Below are 25881 nucleotides of genomic sequence, written 5' to 3'. Positions count from 1 at the left end.
CCCCTCCAACCAAAATTAAGAAATAAACCCAAAACAAAAAAAACAAAAAATAATTTAAAAAGCAAAAAATTTAAAAAAAACCGCAAAAACCTCCGAAGGAAAAAAAAAAAAAAGAAAAAAAACGGCAATAAAGAATCAATTAACCTCAACAAAGCCCCCCGGTTCAAAAAACAAAAAAAAAAAAAGAATGGGCAAAGGGAAGGAACCGCAAAAGGGGTTTGGGGCCAAAAAGTTCCCCCAAAAAACCCAAAAGGCAACCAAGGCCCGCAAAACAACAAAACAAGAAGGCCAACGCAAGGCAACGCAACCTGCCGGAAGCCGAACCGCCCTCCCCCGCCCCGCCTAAGCCCAAACAAAATCCCCGGGGAAAAAGAATCCTCCAAACCCCCCCCAACCAAAGGAACCTCAAGCCGCAACAACGGGGTGGCCTCCCCCCCGCCGCCGGGGGGAACAAGGGCCAAAAAAAAACCGGCCCCGCCGGCAAACCGCAACTAAAAGGCAAAAACAACCAATCCTGGAAAAAACAAAAAAAAACAAAAGAAAAAAGAAACCGGAAAAAACCAAGGGAAAAAACCGGCAAAAAACCAAAAAAAAGGGGGGGGGGGTCCCCCCAAAAAACAAGTAAACTTCCCCCCCAAGAACAACGAAAGGGAACCGGCCCCCCCCCAAAACAACAACCAACCGCCCAAACAAGAAAAACAACAAAAAATCCGCCGGGGCCCCCCGGGGGTTTTGCAAAGCAAAAAAATCAAAAATGCCCCAAAAAACGGAAACTAATAAACGAAAGGGGCCCAAGGAACGAAGGCAAGGCAACAAGGGTCCGGGCAAAAAAAAACAAAAGGAAACCCCGAAAAAGGGAAACAAGGAAACGGGCCCCAACCCCCGCAAGAACAAACCCCGCCCCGCCCAACCCGGGAAACCCCGAAGAAACAAGGGAAAAAGAAAAAGCAAAGGGGGGGTTCCAAGCCGCCCAAAGAAGCCGGGGAACCCCCAACCCCGCAAGCAATCAAAGCCAAGCCGGAAGGGCCGAAAAAAAAACTCCCCAAAAGTTGAAGGGGAACCAACCAAGCCGGGCAAAAAACAACCCCCAAAAACCGGCCGAAAAGGGCCCCGCCCAAGCAACCCCCAAAGCCCCAAAACCAAAAAACAAAAAAAAAAAACCGAACTTGGTTGGCCCCAACCCCGAAAACTTCCGCCCCGGCAACCCCCGCCCCCAACCTTTCCTTTAACAACAACCCCTTCCCAACAAAACCCCTTCCCTGGTTCAACCCCTCAACAAGGAAAACCCCCCCAACCCCCAAATTAACCGCCAACTTCAAAAAATTTTTCCTTAAAAATTAACCGAATTTTCCTTAAAAAAGGGGAAGGCCGCAACAACGAAAGGAAAAGGCCCTAAAACGAAAAAGGTTAAAAGGGGCCCAAAGGGGGAAGCCCAATCCAAAAAAAAACAAACCGGTCCGCCAAACCAAAACCCCCAAGAAAAAAACAAAACCCGGAAAAACAACCCAATTGAAGGCAATTCAAAACCCCAAGGCAAGGCAAAGAAGAAAAACAACCTCAAAATGGAATCAAACAAAAACAAAAATGGTTAAGCCGGTCCCAACAACCCCAAGAAAAAGCAACAAAAAGAACAAAAAAGGGCCCCAAGGAACCCGGCCGGAAAGGGGAAGGAAAAAAAAAAGGGAAACAAGAACCAAAAAGGTAATTAAAAAAAAAAAACCAACCAAAAGGAAGCCCTTGCCGGGAAAAAACAAAGCAAACCCCAACAAAAAAAAAACCCCAAAAAAAGCCGCCCTAAGGGGGGGCAACCCCTAAAAGAAGCCCAAAAGGGGAAGCAAAGTCCAACCCCTCCAAGAACAAAACCCCAATAACCCCAACCGGGCCCCCAAAACCGAACCGAAAACTGCCCCAACCGGTAAACAAAAGGTCAAGCCGGGAATAACAAAGCCCAAAAAACCAACCGAACCCCCAAGCCAAGGGAACCGAAGGGCCGGGGAAAACCAAAACAAAACCAACAACCAAAAGGCAACCCGAAGGCAATGCCAACGGGGAACCCAAACGGAAAAAAAAACAAAAAAACAAAAAAAGGCCCGGGGTGCAAAAGCCCAAAAGGCCCAACCAAACCCAAACCCCTGCCATGTGCAGGGTCACCAACCAGCAGCCCAGGCTGCCCAGAGCCACATCCAGCCTGGCCTTGAATCCTGCAGGGATGGGGCATCCACAGCCTCCTTGGGCAACCTGTGAACAGTGCGTCACTACCCTCTGCGTGAAAAACTTCCTCCTAAGATCCAACCCAAACCTGAGAGTTTAAAAGTGCTTAAATTTAACATTTCCAAGTGTGTGTGAGTGAATTGCATTGAGCTGAATTTACAGTATTACAAAAATACAGACACAGTTCTGCATAAGATCAATGTAACACTGGGTGGGGAGAGTGCTGGTGGGCATGGAGCAGGAGCAACGTGCCAGGGCCCTCCCAAGGAGCAGCCAGCACTGCACAGCTGCACAGGGGTGGGCTCAGCATCTCTGGGGGTGTTCAGAGCCATGGGGATGGGGCACTGAGGGTTGTGGGCAGTGGACACTGGGGTTGGGCTGGGGTTGGACTGGGGAGCTCAGAGGGTTTTTCCAGCTGGAACGATTCTGTGGTTCCGTCTTTAAGTGAGGTCCCAGCAGCTCTGCTCAACACTGCTGCCACGTTCTGTGCAGCCCATCCCAGGGGTTCTACAGCACACAGCAGCGTTCCCAGGCAGCCCTGCAGACCTCAGTGACCCTTCAGGCTCTCTGTGCTCAGCCTCATCTAATTGCTTTCTCTGGTTATTTCATTTCAGCAAAACCATTTGAGAGCGGGCAGTACCTGGACATCTATGGAATTACAAGAGACCAGGCTGGAGAGTATGAATGCAGCGCAGAAAATGACGTCTCAGTCCCAGACGTGAAAAAAGTAAAAGTAACAGTAAACTGTAAGTCAAGTTGGTTTCTAATCATTAAATCCAATGGAGGAGAGGGGAACTGCTGGGAAGAAAAATGTAACGCAGAGAACTGCTGCTCGTGATGAAACTGTAGATCTGTTTTTTGGTGGAACAGTAGCAAAAAGCCTCTGGTGTCTGAGGTGTGAGTGGTTCTGACCAGAGGCTGGGAGGAGAGGACCAGGTTCAAACCTGACTGCAGTGGTGGCAGCAGCGTGGGGCCAGCATGTGGCCTGGGCTGGGCTCTGCTGTGGGCTTTGAGCCTGTGGTTATTCACTGAGTAACATCTGTGATCGCTGGGCTGAAACATTTCTGGTTTAATTTGTCATGGTTGTGCAACAGGACAGGGAGATGAGAAATGATATGGCACTCTGTGTGGGTGTGCGAGTGGCCCCCAGCACAGGCAGCGGGCACTGTTGGCATAGGGAGCTGTGCTCTGCCTCCCCTCCAGTGCTGGGGGCACTGCTGTGGGTGCCAACGTGGCCTCTTGCAGGGCTGCAGCCCACAGTTCTGCCCTCCTCGGGTGTATGCAGAAGTGGGATGCTTTCTGGTTTGGGACTGGATTGGATTGGATGCTCAGTACAAAGTGGAATGTTCAAATGGTGTTCTTTCCCCTTCCATAAATGTGGGGAAAAAAAGAAAAAAAAAAAAAAGAGAGAAAAAAGAAAAGAAAGAAAATGGGAATAATTACACTAATCCACTCTAGCTGTGAATTTTCTTAGGTTAAGTGCAATTACACAGCTTGTGATTTGCAGCAGTTCCTACTCTGAAAATCGCTGTGGCATTGGTACTGAATCACAGATGCTCGAGGCCATGGATTTGTGTCCTCCCTGCAACCCATAGGCTGAGTCCATCACAGTTCTCTCTATAAAGCTGTGGGCTGAAAACCATGATGCTGGTGGAACAAGCGCCCCTGAGCTGTGTGCAGGTTGTTGTTACTGGAAGACTGTCAGGAAGAGGCGTTGTGCAGATCTATGTGCATAGATGGAGCAGTTTGGTCAGATGGGGGTGGTCACCATCCCAGGGGGTGTTCCAGAGCCATGGGAATGTGGCACTGATGGATGTGGGCAGTGGGCACTGGGGGTAGGTGGGGACTGGGGTCCTTGGAGGCCTTTTCCAGCCTGAATGGTTCTGTTGTTCTATAAATGCAAGTGAGTGCTGTGGGGTGACACCCTTCACTCCAGCTGTACCCCAGAATGTGCTGTGTGGTTCAACTAGTGGTTCAACTAATGCCTGGTGGTAGAGGTCCAGGATGAGCAGCAAGCAAAAATCAAGAACTGCCTTTGAGGAATGTCATATGATGGGAACCTTATGAAGGGTAAAGCTCATTGCCTTGGGAGCTCTGAAAGTGACTATAAAAAGGGGGAAGATGATAATGATAGCCCTGCTTAGCACGTTTGATTTTAAAAAAAAAAAAAAAAAGAAAAAAAAAGGAGGTGGTAAAACTTGTGGAATCAGCCATTCTCCCTCATCTTCTGAGCCAAGATCAAGATTTGCACAAGTCCTTGTTTAGATCAATCATCGCGTTCATTGGCCAAAGCCAGAGCTCTACTTTACAGTGAGCAGAGTTCCTGTACCAGCAGATTGGTGCCCTGTCAAGCTGGGATTGCTTCTGGCATCAGTTCCCCAGTTTCCTATGGACAGTCAGGGTTTGTCATTGCGTAAGGGAAGGATCAGCCTCGTGGCACTGCTGGGAGCACTGAGGCCAGTGGGACCTCACCATGCCCCGTGCTGAGAAGCATGGCTGCCAGGCAGCTGAGCCCCAGGGGCTGGGATTTGCCCTCCCTCGACACTAAGCCAGGGGGGCTGTGATGACGGAGCTGTGTGAGGGTCGGTGCCAGCCACAAGCAGGGCAGCTCGGGACTGACAGCAGGGCACTTCCAGTCATGGTGGGAGAAGATATCAGGAAGTGTCCTTGGCTGTAGCGTGGGTGCACCTGGCACTGGGTTTCTGTGCCAGACTCAAGCAAATTGCTACGTCTGCACTGGGGACACGCAGAGCAGTTTTTCTCAGTTTCTTGCAACTAAGGAAGAAAATGTCCAAAAAAACCCAAGTCAGAAGCAATGCAAAATGAGGACCTGTCTGCAAGATGGAACGGCTCGTATTTGTGAAAGATCTGTCATAGTCAGCAAAGTGCACATGCACTTCAGTGTGCTGAATGTGCTGTCCTCACGCTCAGCTCCACAGCCCCTGCAGGGCACATTGCTGCAGGAGGAGCCCTGGGCTGCACCTCACTGCTGCAGGCAGTGCTTTCCATCACCCACTCACCATCACCCCTCTCCCCACGGCAGCGTATCAATGAACCCTGAGCGGTTCCAGTGAACATAAGCATCATTCTGAATACGGTCTTCATTTCATATAGCAGCTGCTCAGTCACCTGAGCAAATACAGAGCAATGGCTGGGCATGGCTTACTTCTGAATTCCAAGTTTGGTGGCTGGGCAGCCCCAGGCAGACACGAGCACTGTGCTGCCCACCTTGCTGCACACACTCTGCAGCTCTCGGTGACTCTTCTTTGGGACTCTGGGTTTTTCCTTTGTGCCATTTCATACTGTATAGTCCACATTTTGTTCCTAACTTATGTGTGTCCCTGTGCTTTCCCCTTTTAAAGTGGCATCCCAAGAGGCCACGGTGTGTTTGTATTCTGAGAACTGTTGGTGAGGTCATAACAGAAGGTGGTGGGAGGGGGGAAAACTATTCCCAATCATGTTGGGATCAATAAAATAGAGTATGATTTCACTAAAAAGCAAACCTTATTAGCATTTTCTACTGTGATTTATAAAGCCAATGCTGATGGATTGCTGCTGATCTCAAAGCCCCTGTGAACAAACCGGTGCCTACTTAGCAGGAGCTCAGCAGCAGCTGTGAGCTGCCCCATGCCTGTCCCTGCAGCCCCACTCACTCCCTGGTTTATGGTGACACACTTAGAAAGATTAAACACGACCGTCTCCAGAAGCACCACGGCTGTGCTGAGATGATGAGGAGCGAGGTGTGTGCGTCACAAAGCAGGTGTTTATTTTAATTTAGATCAAATTTTCAATTACCCAAATAAATTGTAAACGTGGGCTTCTAAAGTGGGGCTGTGTTGCAGCGTTCCTTCTTTTCTGATGCTACATAACTGGTCTCAAACAGCTCTGTTATATAGCTGGGTCTTGTGGACTGTACTGAATTAAGTTCTGCTGCTGTTGGAGAGGAAAGAGAAGCCATTCATCTCAAACTAGGAGGCAATGCTTTAATTTCAGCCTTGATGAACCCCATCACATGGCAGATTCAAGGCAAGTGTGCTGGGGCTTGTTGGGGAGGTGCAAATTGCAGTCACTGTGCCGAGGATTTGCAGCAGCAACAGGAGAGGAAACTGCTCTGCAAATTTGGCGAGCAGCTGATACAGCAACAGGAAGGCAACCCGAACTGCTCCTGGGATGGAACAGACCACTGCCTGCTTGCAAAACCATTTCCTTGCACAAAGATCCATTTGATCTGGAAATAATATGGAGAAAAGAAAACAGACATGAGCAAATGACCAGATAACTTGGACCCAGCCATGCTGTGCCCCTGCCTTGGTATCACCATGCGATGCTGCCTTGTCACCCTGTAAAGCATCCCCATCTTTGGGGGGTCATTAAGCAGCACACAGGCAGCATGTGCTGTTAATGCCAACCTGTTTGCTGTGCTCAGCCCATGGGTTGTCCCAAAGCACCGAGCCTTGCTCTGCTGCAGCTGGAGCTGATAGCCCAGCACACCCTGCTGACAAACCTGCTGGCAATCGCTCCTCGTCTCAGCATTTTCCAGGTGTTTTCATATCTTTGATTACCTGAATGATACTCTTATGGGGGGTAAGGACAAATATCATGGTTCATAATTCCCCAGCACCTGCCTGTGGTTCAGGAATGCTGCAGTTTTGCATTGGCTTCATCCAGCCCTTAATGGTACCCATGTCTGATGGCTGGTGTCCAGCCCTGAGTGGAGTGCAATGTGGGGCTGGGAGCTGCAGCAGGTGGCTGTGTGTGGATCTGCACTGCTCCCTTCATGCTCCTTTCTTTCCTGCTGCAATAGTTTGATAAGACATTTTGCACTGTGTTTTTAGTGTTTTTGGGTTGGGTTTTGTTTCTTTTTTTCAATTTTGTGAGCTTCTTGCATGAATTTTAAGTGCTGTGTTTGTTTTTGCTTGGCCAGGTTAGGGTTTTGCAGAACAGCTTAACTCATTAGCATTTCTTAGAAGTCTGCCTTACTGTTGCTATGACACTTGCATAATATTATGCACAGTGCTCTGATTTTACTTTGAAATCAGACATACTGTACAAGCCACTCTAACCTAATTACATCAGTAACCTGAGACCTACCGGGAAACTCAAGATGGGACTCAAGTGTGTGCTGGGGCTCCCAGTGCCCAGAAACAGGGCTGTGACTTTGTGTTCCTTGCTGCCAGCCAAAGGAAAGCATTTCCTGGGCAATGTTCTTTATGTATAGTCAACAAAGAGAATTACCTTCCATCAAGGTGTGCTATGAAGTAAAAAGGCAGTGCTCCCTTCCAAGCTGTGCCGTCCTGTGACAGCTCTTCAACCAGAATCACACCCCCAGGTTGGATGAACTCATATGCTCACACCTGACCATGGCACAGAAGGTCCTTACCTTGAGGTGGCAATGGCTGATGCTGTCCCTGTTGCATCACACTGCTCTTTAATGATGAGGGCCTGCAGCCCTGTAACAGCACAGAGCAGTTTGCAGCCCCGCTTCCCACTGACCATCCTGAGAGGCACATGTGCACAGTGCCTTGGAAGGTTTAACTCCACAATACTGTTTTGAAGTATCTAAATTACACTTTAAAAGTTAACAGCACTCTGGAGTGCCAATTTAATTGACTTCCTGTGAAACACGTTTCTCTGAATTCTCTGGTTACCTTTCAAAAATGGGATTCTGGCTTCCAAGTCACACTGGGGACTCGTCAAACTCTGGCTGCTGGTGAATATTTGATTCTGCTCACAGATCCGTGGAGCTCACTGAGAGTTTTCCTGGATGCACAGCTCTGTGCACACCCTCTGGGTGCCGGTGTGCAGGTGGGGCTGGTGCATCTATGGCCATATACTGTAGGCCTGTGGGCACAGCAGAGAATGTGGCCGGGCACGAGCTGTGACCATCGCATGGCTTCAGGTCTCCTCATTTGTCACCAATCTCCTGGTTCATTTGGGATGAAGGCTGAGAGTGTTGGTCTGCTTTTATTTCGCTCCACCAGCAGAGCTGGGAGCACATGGTATCCTCCCTCTGCACCACTTCTCTGTTCTGGAAAGCTGTGCTGAAAGCACCGGGGGAATTTTTTGAGTGGTGGAATGGGGCTGCCCCATGGTGTGCTGCCATGGATGGGGGCTGGCAGGGCACGTGGGCAGCAACATGGCTGTGGGGCTTTGTGTGTTCTGACCTGTGCATCCTGCCCATGTTACATTTTTACCTAATCCTAAAGATCAGACCACACTGTCCAGACGGTCTGCTCCAGTAGCTGCACCACTTATATCAGAGCTACTGTTGTAATAAGAAACATGTGGGAAGATCCATAGCAGGATGGAGAAGGCACCTTCCCTGTAGCAGCTGAAGGCAGAGGAGTAATGATGTGATTTGCTTCTGTACCTGTGGGCCAGCTCTGGAGGATGGACAGCCACCTGCCCCAGCTCAAGGTGAGGCAGCAGCTGATACAGAATCACAGATTATCACTGAAGGTGGTAACAGAGCTTCCTTTGGGTCCAACCCCCAGAAGAAGAGCTACCTGCCAAATATTTCACATGAAACCTGTAAATGCGGGTAGTTCTTTTGACTTAAGGTGAAGATCTTTAAAGAAATTCGTGCTAATCTTTAAATAGAATTTCTGATCGTGTGCAGCATAATCAGAGTCAGGGCTCTGCAGCTTGTATGGCTTTGTTGGGTTTTTGGTCCACATTAGAGCTAAACTCTGATTTATTTAAGCTGCAAATTGTCCTTATCTCTGAGCTCACATGTGTGAGTGATATGACGTACTTTCCCACAGTAACACCTAATGAAAAACAGCTTTCACCAATTCAGATCAATAAAACTGGTCATGTATTTAAATCCATCTCAATTAGAGTCGGGAGGAGAATAGAGTTGATACAAAGAAAATGGTTTTCTTCTCATCGGTGGGGAAAGGAGTGTTTTCTGAAGGTAATGTTTATCATTTTTTGTCCTTCGGGTATCTTTATTAGCATTTCAGAAGTCAGATTAAAACAATATAGTTCAGGTTACTGACTTCAGAGCCATTTGGCTTTGGAATTAACATTGATTTCTCTCTGTAGTCGTTTACTGTTGGGTTCTGCAAACTGCTGCACAGTTGCTTCTTACCCTGGAAAGTGATGCTCATATTGAAGTGTGACAGAACTGATTATAACATTCCTTCATGTAGATGGCATTCTGTTGCCACAGCACATAATCAGGGGCTCTGGCAATGTGAAACAGGGCGCTGTATTTGGAGGAGTTGGAGCTCTGGCACTTTGCGTGGCCTTAAGGCTGCTGGGGGAGTGTATCTCTTGGTCTGGTTCCTCTGGGCTGCCCTTGGATTGTTTGGCGAGCCAGCCTGGCTGTGTGGTGGAAGGGAAGATGTGCCCAGTGTAATGGCAGCACCAGCTGTGGCTCCAGTGAGAAGTGATGTGTGTCCAGCACAAAGCTGGGAAATTCACTGGGAGTCAGGGCACTGCCCAGCTGTGTTCCAGCACCTCTTTGCAGGCACTGTTTCCTTGGGAAGCAGCCTTAGCCAATAACAGATTCTTTCTGCTGTTCCAAACTGGAGCTGGCTGTTTTGGAGGCACATGGGCGCTGGTAATTTGTCACCGCTGCAGTGCTAATGCGGGGACTGCCATGAATACCCATCTGAGAGTAATCTGCTCCCCATCCCCAGGAAAACCCCCAGGGCCATGGAATAAAAACAGCCGTATTTGTGCTCTGCCAGGAGTTACGGGTCCACATCTCGTGTCATTACGGTGTGCCAGTAAATGCTATACAGCATGTTTATGCATCTCTGGGAAACTGTGCTGCAGCAAATAATAGAACACCCACGGCCAGCTCTCCTGTTATGCATGAAACACGTCACCAGCAGGATGCTGTAAGGGCACAGCACAAAAGCTTCAGGTCACTGCTGGGGAACCTCAGAACAGGAGAATGAGCGGCCAAAGACAAATCAAGAGATCGTTTGTTTGTTTGTTTTTCAATAACTGTTTAACAGTAACGATTTTGGTAACTATTGTGCTACCGTTTCAAAGACAAAATAGGGTTACAGAAAGGTTGTGGGCTCCTGTGTGCATCCTCTTCTCACATCTCCTGGAGGCAGCAGCAGTGACACTGAGAGCAGTGACAGCAGTGACGGCAGCAGCTCTGCTTGGGGCTGCTGCTCCAGGCCTGCTTGGTCCCAGGGGCTCTGCGTGCAGCCCACTGTCATCCCCAGAGACACAAAGGTCCCCACTCACAGGCAGGAGGGGCTCCTGGCAGCCAGCAGGATGCAGTGTAAGGGAGGGTTGGTAGTGGTGGAGGAGCAGCCCTGTGGGCAGCCGTGCTGGCTGGAGTGAATGCTTCCTCCCAACTCTGTGCCACCGTGCTCCTCAGCCTCCAGGTGATCCCACTCCAAACAGTAGCTGAAATACAGTTCATGAAAATTAAAGTATTAATAGAAGATGACTCATCTGTAAAGAGCTTATGCATTTCAAGAAGCAATTTAAAGTATACAGCAGGCTCTGTAATACTCTAGACTAGAGCCAAAATTAATGGAGAGCTCTTCAGCTCCCAGGAGTGTTCACTTGCCCAGATTGCTCTTCAGCAAAAACAATTACTTAAAATATTTCTTGTAATAGTCTGCACATTGCACAGCAGTATTTCTGCTGGTGGCTGCAGTGCTCCATGCTGCTGCAGACTGTGCTCCCTGGCCTTGCAAGGTGGGAGTCAGGAGGCATTTGAGTGCAGCTGGTGATGCCAAATGGACTGTGCAGTAAAAGCAAAGCCAGATCTCCCAGTCCCTCCACTGTTGTTTTATCTCTTCCTGCAGCCGTGACTCCCCTGAGCTGGCTGTGCAGTAGAGAGCTGTTCGGCACAAGCAGTGTGAATGGCGTGGCCATGGTGCCATGATACCCTGCACAGTGCTCCATTGAGGCACCTGGTCCTGGTAAGGCTGTAACAACACTGATACATCCTGCTCATCCCCAGCCAGGTTGCTAAATTAGCTTTTAATAACTTCTGCAGTTTGGCTGGTGTTAGCAAGTGTGTGGTGGCACAGGCATGCAGAGGCACTAAGCCTCAGCTGGGGCAGCTTTGAGAAGCAATATTTCTGTTTTTATGACTTAAAACAAAGAGGTGATATTGACACAGGAGAAAGGGAAAACTGCCAATGTTGTTCTTTGGGAGTTATGATTCATAAAGCTTTTGTCTGCTTCTTTCCTTGTTTTCTACCCTCCTCAAACAGAAACGAACGATGTCGGGGTTGATTTGGATGTTGGAGCTGTAGAGCTGATCCCAGCAGTTGTAATGAAGCTCTGACAGCCAGCAGCAAAGCTGCGCTCGGGGCAGAGGACAGGGTGCTGTTATGGACTGAACTGCTTCAGTGCTTCAGCAGCCCTGACAGCAGCTGCACGCTGTGTGATAAGATCGCCGCCGTCATTTCTAGGCTGAAAGACCAGGAGTTCCGCTCAGAACGCGCTGTCTCCAGAGTATTTTGAACAAAAGTAGGATTAATATCAAGCTCAGCATTCAGGTGCTCACTGCTTCTGCACCTGGTACCGCTAATGGCAAAAGAGCATCTCAGGAATTATCTTTCAGTGTGCAGCAATTGAATGTGCAAATGGAAAATCCCACTGCTCCAGGCCTCAGGGGAAAGAGGTCACATCTGCAGCCCAGTATTGACTTCAGATACATTGTCCGCTGTTAAGAAGTGTGCAGACATTCTGTAACAATGAGCAACTCTAACACAGCCACCAAAAGTTCATCAGGATCTGCACAGCCCTATGGGTGTCCACCATGGCTTTCTGGTTTCAGCTTTGGTCTCACTCAGAGCTGTGTGTGCTTTGCTTTAGGGTTAGGGCATCCACTGCACTCAGTCCTTTGGCTCTTGTCTGCTGAAACATCACAAAGGATGAAGGAATGGTGTTATATGGACAATCTTCTAAGAAAATCCACAAAAGGTCCCTTCAGAGCAGCAGCTGGGCTTGGTGCCCACATGTGGCATGGTGCGCTGGGGGAGGCTCTGGGCTGCTGCAAAAGGGGAGGTTCTGTCCCTTAGCTGAGATCCCTGCCCCACGGAGCTGCCATTTCAGGCATCCACACAGAGGCAACGTGTGCTGAGGGAGGTAAAAGTGGGATGTGACTCTGAGCACGGCGGCTCTGTTCAGAATCACGGATCGCTAGGATAGATGCTCCCAGCATTGCTCCATCCCAGCACGAACTGCTGCCTGTCACAGTGCCCTGGGCTTCACTCCTGCCCTTGCTTTGATCCAGCGTGGGTTTGCAACAACAAGAGCTTTGGTGACTTTGTTGCTTTGGGTCAGAGGAACATCTGTGAGCCTGACCGGGTCATGTCTGTGCGTGTGCTCGTTGCCTCTGCACAGACTGCCCTGCTTTGGGAAACTTGGAGCTGCTGAGGGGGGAAAACCTTTCTGTAAACTTCACTTCTTTTTTAATACAGAGCAAGAGCTCCTGGGCCCTTTATGGCCCTCCCTCGTTCTTCATGAGCTACATATGTATATCAGCTCTAGCACGCTGTCAGTGAACAGTGGTTTTCAATCAAAAAGACTGTCAGTAAAGCTGATTCACTAACAAGAAAGCTGTCAAGCTGTGACAGCTGCTGTCTTTGCAACCCCAAACAATCTGTTCGGTGCTAACTCTGACTTATGCTTCCATTTATTATACAGTAGTAATGAGTACTGTCCTTAGAAATATCATTTTGGAGAGTACACCTTGCTGCTTTGTTATGGATGTGGAACACATCAAATCGGATCGGAGCTGCACAAGTTTTTGACAAACAAGTGCTCCTTGTCATCGGAATAATTTTTTTTTCTCGATTCTAAATCTTGTTTCAGCTTTTACATCATTTCTGTAGTTAAACCTCAGCCTGAAAGTTGCATTACTATTAGAAACTGAGACAAATTTCTGTTTTCCCATCTTGTTGGAAGATGGCACCTAACCCTGAGCACAACGCTCCTACCTACAGAACTGGGTTAGGGAGGGTCGTTGTGATGCTCACAGTTTGGGGGGATCACACCTCTCAGCCCACAGGGAGAACTGATGCCAATGCTGATGTCCAAGCATAGTACTGCCATCTAAATGCTTGTTAATGCTTTCTTTTGTTTTGCTTTTAATTAAACAGAAGCACATCGACAGCCTCCTTTAGCAAACTCTTCCAGCAATAAATTCTAGCTTTGCAAACCTAGATCACTCTTGCTTTGCTTTCAGTTCCCACTGCTTGTCTTGCCCATCAGAGAGAGGAAAGAGCTGATAGCACTGTGATACATCTCTCTCCTGAGGCAGCCTCAGCCCCACTAATCCCATCTCTCTCTGCTTTCCAACCTTGGCCCCTCAGCTCAGCTCCCCTGGTCCCACCATGCCGGCACTGTGCACACAGAGAGATCCCACCTCCCAGTGCCTTCCATCTGCGTTTGGGCTTCCTGAGCAAGCGGGGCTCGGGCAGCTTCTAGCCCACATTGTGTGCTGTGCTTTTGTTCCAAATGCTCTTTCCTTGAAAACTTCCCAGCCGGCTTTAATTCACTTTCTGCTCAGCTGTGCTGCCAAGAGACCTACTTAGCAATTCCTGGAATTTGTTGAAGTCCATTGCTTTCATCTCCCTTAGAGGGAGAGAAGCGGCACAGTGAGAGCACTCATGTTTGTTCTCGCCTGGGCACACGGCCAATCCCTCCTTCTGGGTTGGCACCAACACTGCCCAGCATACCCTGACTCCGTGCAGGGCTGCAGCACGCTGAGGCTCACTGCTCATGGGCACTGCTCTGTGTGCTGCAGGCAGAGCAGCAGCACTGTGCTCACGGCCATGTGCACTGGGTGCTGAGTGGGGTCCTCTGCATGTAGGTCCCTTTGGGGCCAGTGCTCCCTCTGGGTCCGTCAGTAGAGTTCCATCTACACCATGCGTTATGTTTGGAGGCAAACAGGTTCATTCTATTGTCTTAAGTGAATGCAGACTGTGGTCTTTGTTGATGGGCAAGTGTCAATGACAGCATTTCCCTCCAATTACAGTGGTAAGAGCAGCAATACAGAGGAGCACAGCTTTGTTGCCATTGTGCTTTTTGCCTCCATTTGTTTGTTTTGAAGACTGCAAAATTTAAAGCTGGATTTTCCAGATCTTAGCACAGGGAGGTTTTAAATTCAGGAAGCACCAGCAGCACCACAGCCCGTGGTTCTGTGATCTGCCATAATGCAACAGCCCAGTGGGCAGAGCTGTGGAGAGGCACAGCCTGGGGAGCCCTGCAATGCCTGCACTGTGTGGGGTGAGATTGTGGGCTGCTCAGGATCTGATCCTTCCCTGCAGCTCCAGGTGCTCCCATGGCTCTTCAGTTCATCCATGTTCAGAGCACATGTTCTGGGGGAGTTATCCTGAATAGGAAGGAGAAAAGCTCAAAGAAGACGTTGGGCCACACCTAGAAACACAGGGACTGTATTTGCATGAAGCACTCAGGCAAATGTACACATCAATACCCCACTGAATTCAATTCAATATCAACCCTATTGGTTTTGATAACCCTTCAGGATGGAAGAAAGAAGGGATTGCTGCACAGTGTTTGTCTGAAATGCTGCCCCAGCCCAGAGATGTTTCTGCTGGGAGGAGAACTTTGTGAAACCATTGAGTTGGGAGCAGAGCAGGATGGCTGCTGCTAGTTAAAGACAGGGAAGTCTGTGGAAGAGCACCTTCATTATCGACACTATGAGTAATACTGCTTCTCTTGGGAAGATTTGTTGCTTTATTGGGAAGGTGCAATACATCTACACAAAGTGAATGCATCAATAGTGCTTGTGTCTGGCTTTCTGCAAACTGAAAGAGATCTTAGGAAACCTGTTCTCTTACCTGAAAGGCTCTCTTAACACACCAGAGAGCAATTTTGCTTATAAAAGAATGCATTGGGATGCCAAATTAAAGGCTGATGGAAATAAATAAAAGGCTTTTTTTTTGACATTTACAATTAATGCCACAAAAATGTTAGTTTAATCAGACAATATGGTTAATCACAAAGGTGAAATTGAAAGTTGCCAGCCCTGAATGCTGGTGTAAAAGTTAATAAATTCAGCTCTTAATCATTATGCACATGCTAGTTATAATAATTTACTGCCCATACCAAATCTTTATAAGCATTGTAATTAAATATAAAATGCACATTAGAATTATAATGAGTAATTAGGGCAACATAACTAATATGCATAAAAGTCCCGAAGCTCATTAAAATGTTAAAAGATGAAACCTGTTGTAGCTGAGGGTTCTGCGTATCCACTGTGCCTGCCTGAATGGCAGCGTGTTTCACGCGTTGTTGGTGCTGTTCCTTCAGACATTTAAAAGCAAAGGGAAAATATTTGGGTAGGAAAGCACACTCTGCAGAGCACTGCATCGATTCTGGATGGAGCGTAAGTTGCAGAGTTGGGTTTTGCAGCCCAAAGGCTGAGTCATGCACACGTGTTGGTGGCAGCAGCTGAGCAGAGCAGTTGTAGCGGAGGGAGTGGAGCTGATGGCTGCTCATGAAGGTGCTGGGAGGGAACTGGAGCACCAGGGCACCCAGCACTGCTGTGTCAGGCTTTGACGTGAGTGCTTTGCACAGCTTGGGTTGTTTCACTGAAACAAAAGGGGATGTTCGCGCCCCTGGGTGTGTGGGGGCACTCACTGTCACACTGGTGGCACCAACAGCACCAGCAGGTCCCCACATTGAAGACGCTCCACACTGTGCTCCTGCCCTGCCCAGGCCTCCTTCTGCTGCTCCTGAGCAGGAAGGAGAGGATGAATGCCAGCCACAGATCCCATGGGGACTTCTGAGTGGCTCCCAGCTCTGGGCAGCTCCCCCTGCAGCAGTGCTCTGCCCCTGGGACAGGGTGCTCCTCATTGCCCACCTGTGTGCTTATCATCACTTACAGCGCTCCCAAAGTGTGTCTGCATAATGTAGTTTGTTCTGGAAGAAGGAAAATAACCTGACAGTGAAAAATACGACATCATGGTAATTCTAAGCTTTCTGCCCGTTCACATCCGCGTTATCCAGGGATTTCCCAGAGCAAACACTATCAGCTGTTACTTTCCCTTCTCCTGACCTCCCAACAAGCAGAGGCCAGGCTCGTGTGGGAGGGGAGCAGGGTCATGGGGTCCCACCCAGCAGCTCATGGCTGCTGGCAGAGCTCACAGACACGAGAGGGTTTGCAGTGCACACACAGAAATGTGAGCTGGGATTTTCTGTTGGGATCCCGTCCAGCTGCTGACTGTGGTAGATTTGGATGGTTTGTGGTTGAAATGCCTGAGCTGTCAGCAGCTCAAACCACACTTTTGGTTCAGGAAAGCCTTCTGGATGTACTGACTCGGTACCCAGCCCTGCTCCATCTCCCAGGATTTCTCTCTGGTACCCAGGTTGGAGGTGTCTATGTGGAGCAGGATGACCCTGGAGGTTCTCGGGGTGCACCAGGCTGCTGCCACAGAAAACACAGAATCCCAGAGCTGTGGGGGCTGGAAGGGACCTCTGGAGCTCCCCCAGGCCAGCCCCCCATGGCACTTCCTTACAGCAGATGCACACAAAACATCCAGATGGGTTTGGATCTCTCCAGAAGAACCCCACCACCACCACTGTGCCACCCACACAGTGAAGTTTTCCCTGATGTCCAGATGGAACTTGCTGGGCAGCATGGAACAGAGCCCTGACCTCCCCCCCTTCAGATCTCAATCAGCACTGATCAGATCCCCATTCAGCCTTCTCCTCCTCAGGTGCACAGCCCCGTGGCTCTCAGCATGTCCCCATCAGGAGGTGATCCAGGTCCCCACCACGTCTGCACCCTCCACTGGGCTCTCCAACTCTTCGCCATCTACCTGGCACTGGGGAGCCCTGTGCTGAGCTCAATGCTCCAGCTGTGCAGAGCAGAAGTGGAGCACCTCCTTGCCCTGCTGGCCACACTCCGTGCAGTGCACCCCAGGGTCCCATTGGCCTCCTTGGCCACCAAGGCACACTGCTGACTGGTGGTCATCCTATTTGCCACCAGCTCCTTCTCCATAGATCTCCTTTCCAGCAGCTCAGCTCCATACCTGTACATCCCCAGGGGCGATATGGGAAGAAGCATTATGGTAAGGCAGGGAGGCAGGACATCCCCAAAAGGGCCACATACAGACTGTGCAGGGCAATCTCTGCCTCGCTTGGCGGGGTCCCCATCACCTGCCTCGGTGTGGGTGTGCTGTGCTGGGCACTGCGGGATGCTGCCATGGGGTGGTGGGCACAGCTGTATGAAAGCCAACGTTCTGCACCTACACACACGCCTCACAGCAACATCTGCAAAATTGCTTGGAAAAAAAAAAAACAGCCAGATTTTTATTTATAAGCTCCGTGTTTGGATTTTTATAGCGTTTTATGATGCGCATAAATTGTTGTTTAAAAACAGAAAATGTAAACGAAATTCCGGGGGGAAGGCAATTGTTGTTCAGCCCTAACTTTGATAATCTCCTTCCCAAGGAGATCACCATCTTCTGCTTTCAGCTGGTGGTTGCTTTTTGCTGGCTACCGAGAGAGTCAGCTACAGCTCTTTGACTTTATTTATATCCGCAGTTCTGAGCTTAAAATGTTTATTCCCCCTTACTGTGTTCACTGTTTAAGAAGACAGAATGTATTTAAAGAAGCAAACCTCTATGGGTGTAGTGGTGGGGCAGCCTTGCTGTGATGTGTGGCTGTGTCTGGGTCCTGGCTGCAGGGCATGTGCATCCTTTGGTGAATAAAGCAACCCCAGCACCCCAAGCCCAGTGCTGCTGTGAGAACCCAACACAGAGCAGTGCTGGTGGTGGTCCTCACCTTGGGGCCACAGAATCACAGTGGTTGGGTTGGAAGGGACCTCAAGGATCACGAAGCTCCAACCCCCCCCACCACAGGCAGGGCCGCCAACCTCCACATGTAATAGCAGCCCAGGCTGCCCAGGGCCCCATCCAGGCTGGCCTTGATCACCACCAGGGATGGACGGGGCATCCACAGCCTCTCTGGGCAGCTGTTCCAGCACCTCACCACTCTCATAGTAAAGAACTTCCCCCTGACATCCAACCTAAACCTTCCCTCCTTCAACTTAAAACCATTTCCCCTTGTCCTGCTGTTATCTACCCTTTCAAAATGTTGAGGCCATGCCTCGCCTTTCCCTGACAGCCGTCACTGTGCTTTGTATTGAGTAACTGAGCGGAACGGATTGAGAAAACAGACTGTTCACTGTGGGACTAATATTCTCCGTGTCTCAGCTATGTTTCTGCACCAGATACACAGATCTGTGTCAGAGTCTGCTGTGTGGGATCATTTTTGCAGTGCCAGAAGAAAACACAGCTGAACGTGACCCAAGCTGGAAAACACGCTCCAGGCTGAGTAACGTAGAGAGCGCTGAGGAGGAGCAGAGTTCGGCCGTCTTCGGATTTGTGTGCAAATGTCTATTTTACAATTTTTTTTTCAGTTGCCCCCACAATTCAGGAACTAAAGTCCAGCGGAGTGATGCTTGGAGGGAACGGCCTCATCCGGTGCGAAGGCGCGGGCGTTCCTGCCCCGGTCTTTGAGTGGTACAGAGGAGAGAGGAAGTAAGTACCTGCCTGCACTGCGAGCTGCAGAGCTGCCCAGGGGGAGTCGTGGAGTTTTCTTGCAGCCTTTGTTTCTGTGCTGGTAGATGAGGTATAGTAGGACTGTCCGCAGCTGGGCTGTGATGGTGATAATTGCCATAATGAGCCTAAGGTTTAAAGATGCTTTAGTAATTACAGCCTTTGAATAGAGCAGACAGAAAATGTCCACTGGAAAAGTCTAATAAAAAGAGACTGTTTTTATGGATATGGTTTTTTTAAGCCGTCTCCATAGGTTTCCTACTGTGGGTTTCAGGGGTGGCTCATGCAGGGGCCTTGCAGCCCAGCTCGGTGCCCACAGCCCTTGCACAGCAGCAGCACCTCTCTGCAGGAGCTCCCAGACTGAGCCCAGCAACCTCAGTGTGTGCCCTGTTGTTCACATCCAGCTCCACTTCTGTGTCAGTAGTGCTTGGTAAAGGTCACGGATATCTCTGTAGTACTGGTTTCAAATAGGAGATTTTGATTTACACTCTCACCTCACCAAAGATCTGGAACCTTCACAGAATGTGAAGTTTAAACATTGGTGCAGGATAAAGTCCTGGTAGAAGCTGTGCAGGTACATCTTCTAGCTGCTGGAATGTCCTGGCTTCTGAGCACTGGGTTTCTCATCAGCTCTAAGATCCCATTACACGTGGGAGCTGATATGAGAATACTAATGACCATATTTCATAGTGAACCATCTGTCAGCTCATTTCTCACTGGCCAGCTGCTCCCCTTAGGAACGCTGCTCTCCCTCCTTCCTGACTTCCCGCAGCAGTTGCAACCATTGCACTCTGACCATAAATCAAAGCATTCTTGAGAACAGCATAATCAACCTTTACTACATGTAACAGCACAGGCTTTCCCTCTGTTGGAGAAATTCATCTGCATCCTATTTCCTAAGGTGCACGTCATATTGTACATATGTTGGGGAGGAGTTGTAGCAGAAAAAAGCTGTTGGAGCACAGGTTTTAATACAGACCATGGCACTCTGGATTCAAGTATTAATTTCCGGCATGATAATCACCTTTCTATTTACAAAAGCCACCAATTCCCTTCCTCTTGAGTGCATTCAGTGTCACAAGAGCAGTGGGAAAGGATAAGCAGAGCATTTCAGGACACGGAAGTTGTGCCTTCTGTTTTCCGTTTCAGTTGCTGTGTCACCTGAGGCTTGTGATAATCAGCAAGACAAGCACTGTCCTATTGTGTCTCAGTGCTCAAATATTCTGTTAAATCTAATGGTACATCACTGTTTGTCCAAGAGCTGTTACTAAACACAAGTGGCCACAGAGAGACTGGAAGCCTCCAGAGCACCTCTTGCAGGACAGGGAGGGCTGCACACACACTGTTTACTCGCACTCCTGGGATCATCTCATTGTAAATAAAACTAAACTAAAAATCAGACTGACCACAGACTGCATCCAGCTCCACCTACGAGGTGTTTGCAGGACTGACCCTCCCTCCTCACCAGGCTTGCAGCAGTCACTGCTCATTAACTCTCCCTGCCATGCCTGCAGGAAGCTGTGCCGCATTGGGAACACCAAGCTCAGGGCTGAGCACTGCTTGGAGAAAGCAGAGGAGGAACCCAGAGCTCTGCCTGCTATCCCATGGGCATGCAGACCCCACAGCCCTGGAGAGCCCACATGAGCTGAGGGTCAGCTGAGGGAATGGGCTGGTTCAGTCTGGAGAAAAGGAGGCTCCAAGGGGCCTTATGGGTCCCTAAAGCTCCTGGCAGGAGGTTGGAAGGAGAGGGGGGGTCAGCTCCCAGGGAACAGCGATAGGATGGGAGGTGATGGCTTCATGCTGTGCCAGGGCAGTGCAGGCTGGGTGTTAAGAGAAATCTCTTCTCTAAATTGTGGTCATAGGGCTGCTATGGTGGCACCCAGGAAGGGAGCTGGGGAAGGAGGCCAGCATAGGGACTGCCCTGGAAGACTTTAAATCCTGAGCAGGAGCCAAAGAGCTCAAATGCATCACCTTAAGAAAAGGACTGGGTGAAAAGTTAGTAAAAGCTTCTTAAAATTATGATAGCATTTGGCTTCTAAAGCTGCAAAGGGATTCCCTGTGGAGGGGAGGAGGCTTTGCTGTGCTGACTCCGGTATCTGAAACTCACAACTGCTCAAGTGTGCTGTGCTACGGGGCTGTGAAGAGCTGCATCTCAAAAATTAAACAGCCACGGGGAAAAAGCCCAAAAGCCAGTCATCTAAAAATATTAATTTTCTTATACTTGATAAAGCAAACAAGACCTACATTAGAAATAACAGAACTCGTTATAATGGCTTAATATATTACAATAGTGTGAAGTTATTCAAACATTAAACAAAAGGTAGATACCCCCTGGGGCTGGCACCGACACGTGGTGTTCTCTCCATGCATGGGCATAGTCTCCAAAATAAAAAGGAGATTTCATTTCCATGTACAGCTCATGGTACGGAGCACTGGAGTAAGGAGGTGTGTAGGGTGGCTGCACACGAGTGAAGATGCTGCTGTGGTCTGAAATGGAGCACCACACAGGTAGCAAATGCTGTGTGCAGCCAGTGAGCTGGGCAGGGCTGCAGTTGTTGACTCAGAAGTGCAAGCATCACGTTCCTACAGCAGCAAAATCAGGTTCCTACAGCAGCAAATGGAGGTCCTGCAGGTGCTGAGTGCATGGTGACCAAAGCTGGCCATGGGCTCTGGCAGCCACGTGGCAGCTCTGCACTGTGTCCCCAGGCACAGCACAGTGTCATGGGAAACATGGGGAGTTCATTGTGAGCAATCAGCTATAGCTGGTACTTCAATAGCGTGGGTACTGCTCCCATCTGACATGTGGTTTGCTTACAACAACAAAATCTAAACTAATCATCTTCCTCTGTGCCAGAGGAGCAGTATGTCCAACTGCTGGAAGCAGTGCTGAAAGCTGCACACCCCATATGGGACAGGGCCATGGAAAGCTCAGCTCAGGGAAAGGGAGTCCAGAGAAAACAGTCATGTTTGGGCTTCTCCTGCATTCCGTTACCTGATTTCTGTTTAAGTTGCTGTCTCAGGATGCAGTGCTGTGGTAGCACATCCTTCCTAATTGCAACCACAGCTCGTTGCTATGGAGGTCTCTAAAATAAATTGTGGTCACCATCCTAATTAGTGTCTTTCTTGCCTATGTAATCCCAAACTACCACCAGCTGGAGGTGCAGAGGGTTGTGAGCAATCACTGGATTGTGAAAAACACCCTCTGAATGATTTACTGTAAGTCAGAAGCGGGTGCAGCGTCTTTAGGACGGCGCTCTGTCTCCTACTGCCCACCCACAGCCTGCCCTGCCCCAGGGGCACCAGTGGGGCCGTGCAGGTGGGCACTGGGGGTGCTGCTTCCAGTCCAGCCATGGGCCAAACTACCCGAGGCTGCTCCCCTCACCTCCAACGCTGCCAGCAACCCCCCAAAGCAGTCTCATGTGCAAACTGCTTCCTGTGCCATCAGCTATATCCGTTACAAAAATGAAATCAAAAAGGCTATTGCTTATGGTATATAAGTTATAGACTTTTTTTTTCTTACCTTCTAGACTGATCAGTGGTCAACAAGGAATTACTATTAAAAATTATAGCACGAGATCACTTCTTACTGTTACCAATGTGACAGAAGAGCACTTTGGCAACTATACCTGTGTTGCTGTCAACAAGCTCGGGATGACCAATGCCAGCCTGCCTCTCAACCGTAAGTAATGTAGCTGTGTGACAAGTGTTCGTGCTCGTTTGTTTCCACATGCCTGGGTTCAAAAGCAAAAAGGTGTCAGCCTGCTTTTTCTTTGCCTCGTTTTTCCCACAAGTCACACAAATACCACGACAGTCCTCAGCAGTGGTGAATAACACACCTGGTTGTTTCTTCTGTGCTGCAGAAGGGTTTCTGTTTTGGAAGTGATGCCACATTCTGGGGGCAGTAACAAATTACGGGTGTACAAAAAGACACGAGAGCTCAGCCTGCTGTGTGCACAGACACTTAGCATGGCACAACCTTCCTGGACTGGCTGGTCAAGGCAGCACCATGAGCACCGTTCGAAACTCCTTGAGACATCTCCAAGGTGCACTCTGAGCTGCAGCCCAGCAGCACTGCATGCCCCTGGTTGCATACACCGGGCGGTGGGGGGAGCTTTGGGGACATGCCATGGCATCCTTTGATGAAGACAGTAGCCACTGGGATAAGCAAAGCAGAGCGCTGAGATACTCTAACATGAAGCTTACATAAAATGGGTCTCCAATGTCCTACTTGAAAGATATTTATAGCCGTGACTTCATCATATTTCACATTTTTTGCCTCTCTAGCCATCTGTTAGTGGCATCCAAAGATGTTCATAGCTGAACTTCCGTGGTAATCTGTCCTGTTTTCCTAGCAATAATACTGAAAGACATGCATGAAGATATTCCTTAGTGGAAATCGGAGTGCAGATTTTCATCTCCTTCAATCTTAGGGTTATTACCTTGTGACCACAAAGCTTCGTTCTTGCTGTGCTTCCCCTGCGTCGGCGCTATCGGGATATTTAAACCACCACCACAGAAGTGTAATGCACAGAAGGCAGCGTGAGGTCTTTCCTTCTGTTCCATTTCAGATCTGAGCAATCATTAACAAAGTGAACACAATGCAGCACATCTTTTAAACAGAAAATGCAAAAAGTGAGAACAGAGGGATATTATACCAGAAGCAGGCAGGATTTGGTGCGTTTTCGGCTCAGAGAAAGTAAAGCAAAGGTGTGGGTTAATTTTGAACAAAGCAGTTCTGTTGCTGCCAGGATTCTATCAGCTTTCTTTGCTGGGGTGATTAAGTGCCACGTGCCCACTGTTACAATGCACTGAGTGCAGACAGTGAACACCTCAGGTAAGTGCCAAGTGCGTTGTTAGAAACAACAGCAGCAGGGATTCTCCGAGGTGAAAGAGGTGGGTGTGGGAAGGGAGAGGAAGTGCTGAAACGTGGGTCTGATTCTGACCACTCCATTGAGATGTGGGGGAGCTGCTGAGGTGTGTCTGAAAGGCTGAGATGGAGGGGTCTGCTTCGTGCTGCCATCCTGTCGATTCTAATCAAAACAAGGAGAGGTTCCCAAGGGGTGATCTGGATTTCAGTTGGGAATTAAGAGCGTTTGACATGGGAGGGGGCATTTATCCTTCTTCAGACTTTGCATCAGTATCAACAGGAAAGAGTTTCTCTTTTTTTAAGCATAGAAGAGAAAAATAAGGTGTCCCAGGGTAACGACCTCTTAAACGTGGATTCCTTGATACTGCAGAGGGGATTTTCTCTCATGAAATGCTGCTTGCATTTTATTTTGTTAGCAGCTGTAAAATGGACAAACTGAGCCTTGTGGGAAGAATTCAGAGCAGTAGTGGCTCCAGTAAAGTAACAAATGGCAGTTTGGTAGTTACTCACGTCCATGTCCATTCTATCACCTAAATGTGTGGGATTCTGACACTGCTCCTGTGCTGTGGCTGATTGTACATGTGCAGGATCCCCCAGCAGCGTGAGATGAACTGTGTTGGACGGTCCCATCCTGCCATCTATGGGCCTAATTCATCACATGCGTAGTGCTGCCCGTCTCAGCTATTCCCAGAATATTTGGTACTTAAGAAGAATGTATTCTTTTCCTGTAAGGCATGGACTTGCTGATTCATTAAATCCAATTTCTGCAGAAAACACATTATGGTATGGACTCAGGGTATGAGGTTTCATTTACCAGTGGAGAATGGAGTAATAATTAAGCAGATCTTGCTTTTAAATTGGTGCCATTTTAATTCGAGACAAAAGGCAATTTCCTGCAGATAACTTTGCAAGGCCACCGTGAAGGCAGTGAGCCATCATTAACCTCTGGCAGCGAGGTGGGCTCATTCAGCCACCACTCTGAGAAGCAGCCAGAGGTGAGGTGGTACCAGAGGTGAGCACCGGAGCAGCAATGTCCCCAGGGGAACGTGCCCTGTCCCCACGCAGCCCCTCCATGTCCCAGCACATGGGGCCAGGGCTGGAGTGCTGGTCTTTATCAAAGCTGGGTCACGCTGGGAGGTTGTCTCCTCTGCCTGAGCACTTGATGCATTACAGCAGGACACGGGGTGGCTGCTGAAATCCCATGTTTCAATCTGAATGTAGATTTAATCTATACATCTGTAGGAACTGTAAATCTGCTTAGAAAGAGGCAGTTCACAGGGGCATAAAATTCCCCACAACGTGTGATCTCTGTGTCTCTACAAGATAAGACACCCACAAAAGTCTGGATTGATGCAAGCCGTCACCTCACAGACAACAGATGAAAATAATCATTGTGTCTCTAGCAGATAGGGATCTGATTATTCTCAGGTAAAGGCAGTATTTTGGTTGTATTTTAAAAGCACACCTCCTAGGCACTCCTGAGTGCTTTTTATGAGTGCTATAAAGAGTTCACTTGGGAAGGGATACCTTCTTAAGAAAGCTTGCAATAGAGAAGCACCCGTGCCCATCACCTGCAGCTGCCCTGGAAGTGATGCCCTTTGGTGGCTGCCTTTGTGCCCCACCGGTGCTGCTGAGTGTTGGGAGAATGTGGCTTATACAGAAATCAGGTGTATCATCAGTAGTTGCTCTAAAACGTAAATAGCCATGAAGGGCTGCAACAAAGGTCAGCAGTGACATTAGGAAGGGGAAGGAGAGCGCAGCAAGGCATGTCAGGGATGTAGCAGTATTTTCTGTGCTAATGTAATTGCTGCAGCTAAACAGAAGTACCTTATTGCATAAGCATCCAACTGTGAGCTTACCGGTAGTGCAGCATGGTTATGATCTTGTCTCAAAGAGTTTGTATGCCAGGAAGCACCAGACCGTGCCTCCATTTACATGTGTTCGTTGCATTGTATGTTGGTTCCTACAGAAAGATCCTAATCAAACTGCTGTGCCAATATTTTAATTGAGTTTCATGTCTGAAGTGCAAGAAATTAATATCCTTCCAAAATTTTAAGTTAACTCTTTGTAAATGGCACTGCCTGCTTGGGACTTACGTTCACACCATTCGGTGTCATCATTAAACTCAGCCATTGCTTTCTATTGACTGAGAATTTGTGTATTTGTCCACATCAAGGGGTCTCTGCTAAGTTTTAGCTCAACAGCTTTGGCTGCCCTTCCACATCTGACATTTGAGAAAGGAATTTACTCTCTGGGGAAATTCCCTTTGTGTCCAGT

The 25881-nt window shown here is 48.8% G+C and overlaps 1 protein-coding gene and 1 long non-coding RNA gene across 3 annotated transcripts in view; both read left to right on the top strand.

The window, feature by feature from the left end:
* The window catches only part of NEGR1 (neuronal growth regulator 1), a 167471-nt gene that overhangs the window by 103110 nt on the left and 38480 nt on the right, over positions 1 to 25881 (top strand). For both annotated transcript variants that reach the window (XM_032446132.1, XM_015870907.2), the window contains exons 4-6: positions 2826 to 2957; positions 18599 to 18719; positions 22265 to 22416. In XM_032446132.1, coding sequence (XP_032302023.1) covers positions 2826 to 2957; positions 18599 to 18719; positions 22265 to 22416 — 405 coding nt within the window. The remainder of the gene's footprint in view (positions 1 to 2825; positions 2958 to 18598; positions 18720 to 22264; positions 22417 to 25881) is intronic.
* On the top strand, positions 4415 to 13367 carry LOC107317810. Its single transcript, XR_001557045.2, has 2 exons — positions 4415 to 9127; positions 11409 to 13367. It is a non-coding gene; the product is annotated as an uncharacterized LOC107317810 (long non-coding RNA).

The sequence above is a fragment of the Coturnix japonica genome, chromosome 8 (assembly GCF_001577835.2).
Source record: "Coturnix japonica isolate 7356 chromosome 8, Coturnix japonica 2.1, whole genome shotgun sequence".
NCBI classification, from domain to species: Eukaryota; Metazoa; Chordata; class Aves; order Galliformes; family Phasianidae; genus Coturnix; species Coturnix japonica.
This window is presented reverse-complemented; position numbering and strand designations above follow the sequence as displayed.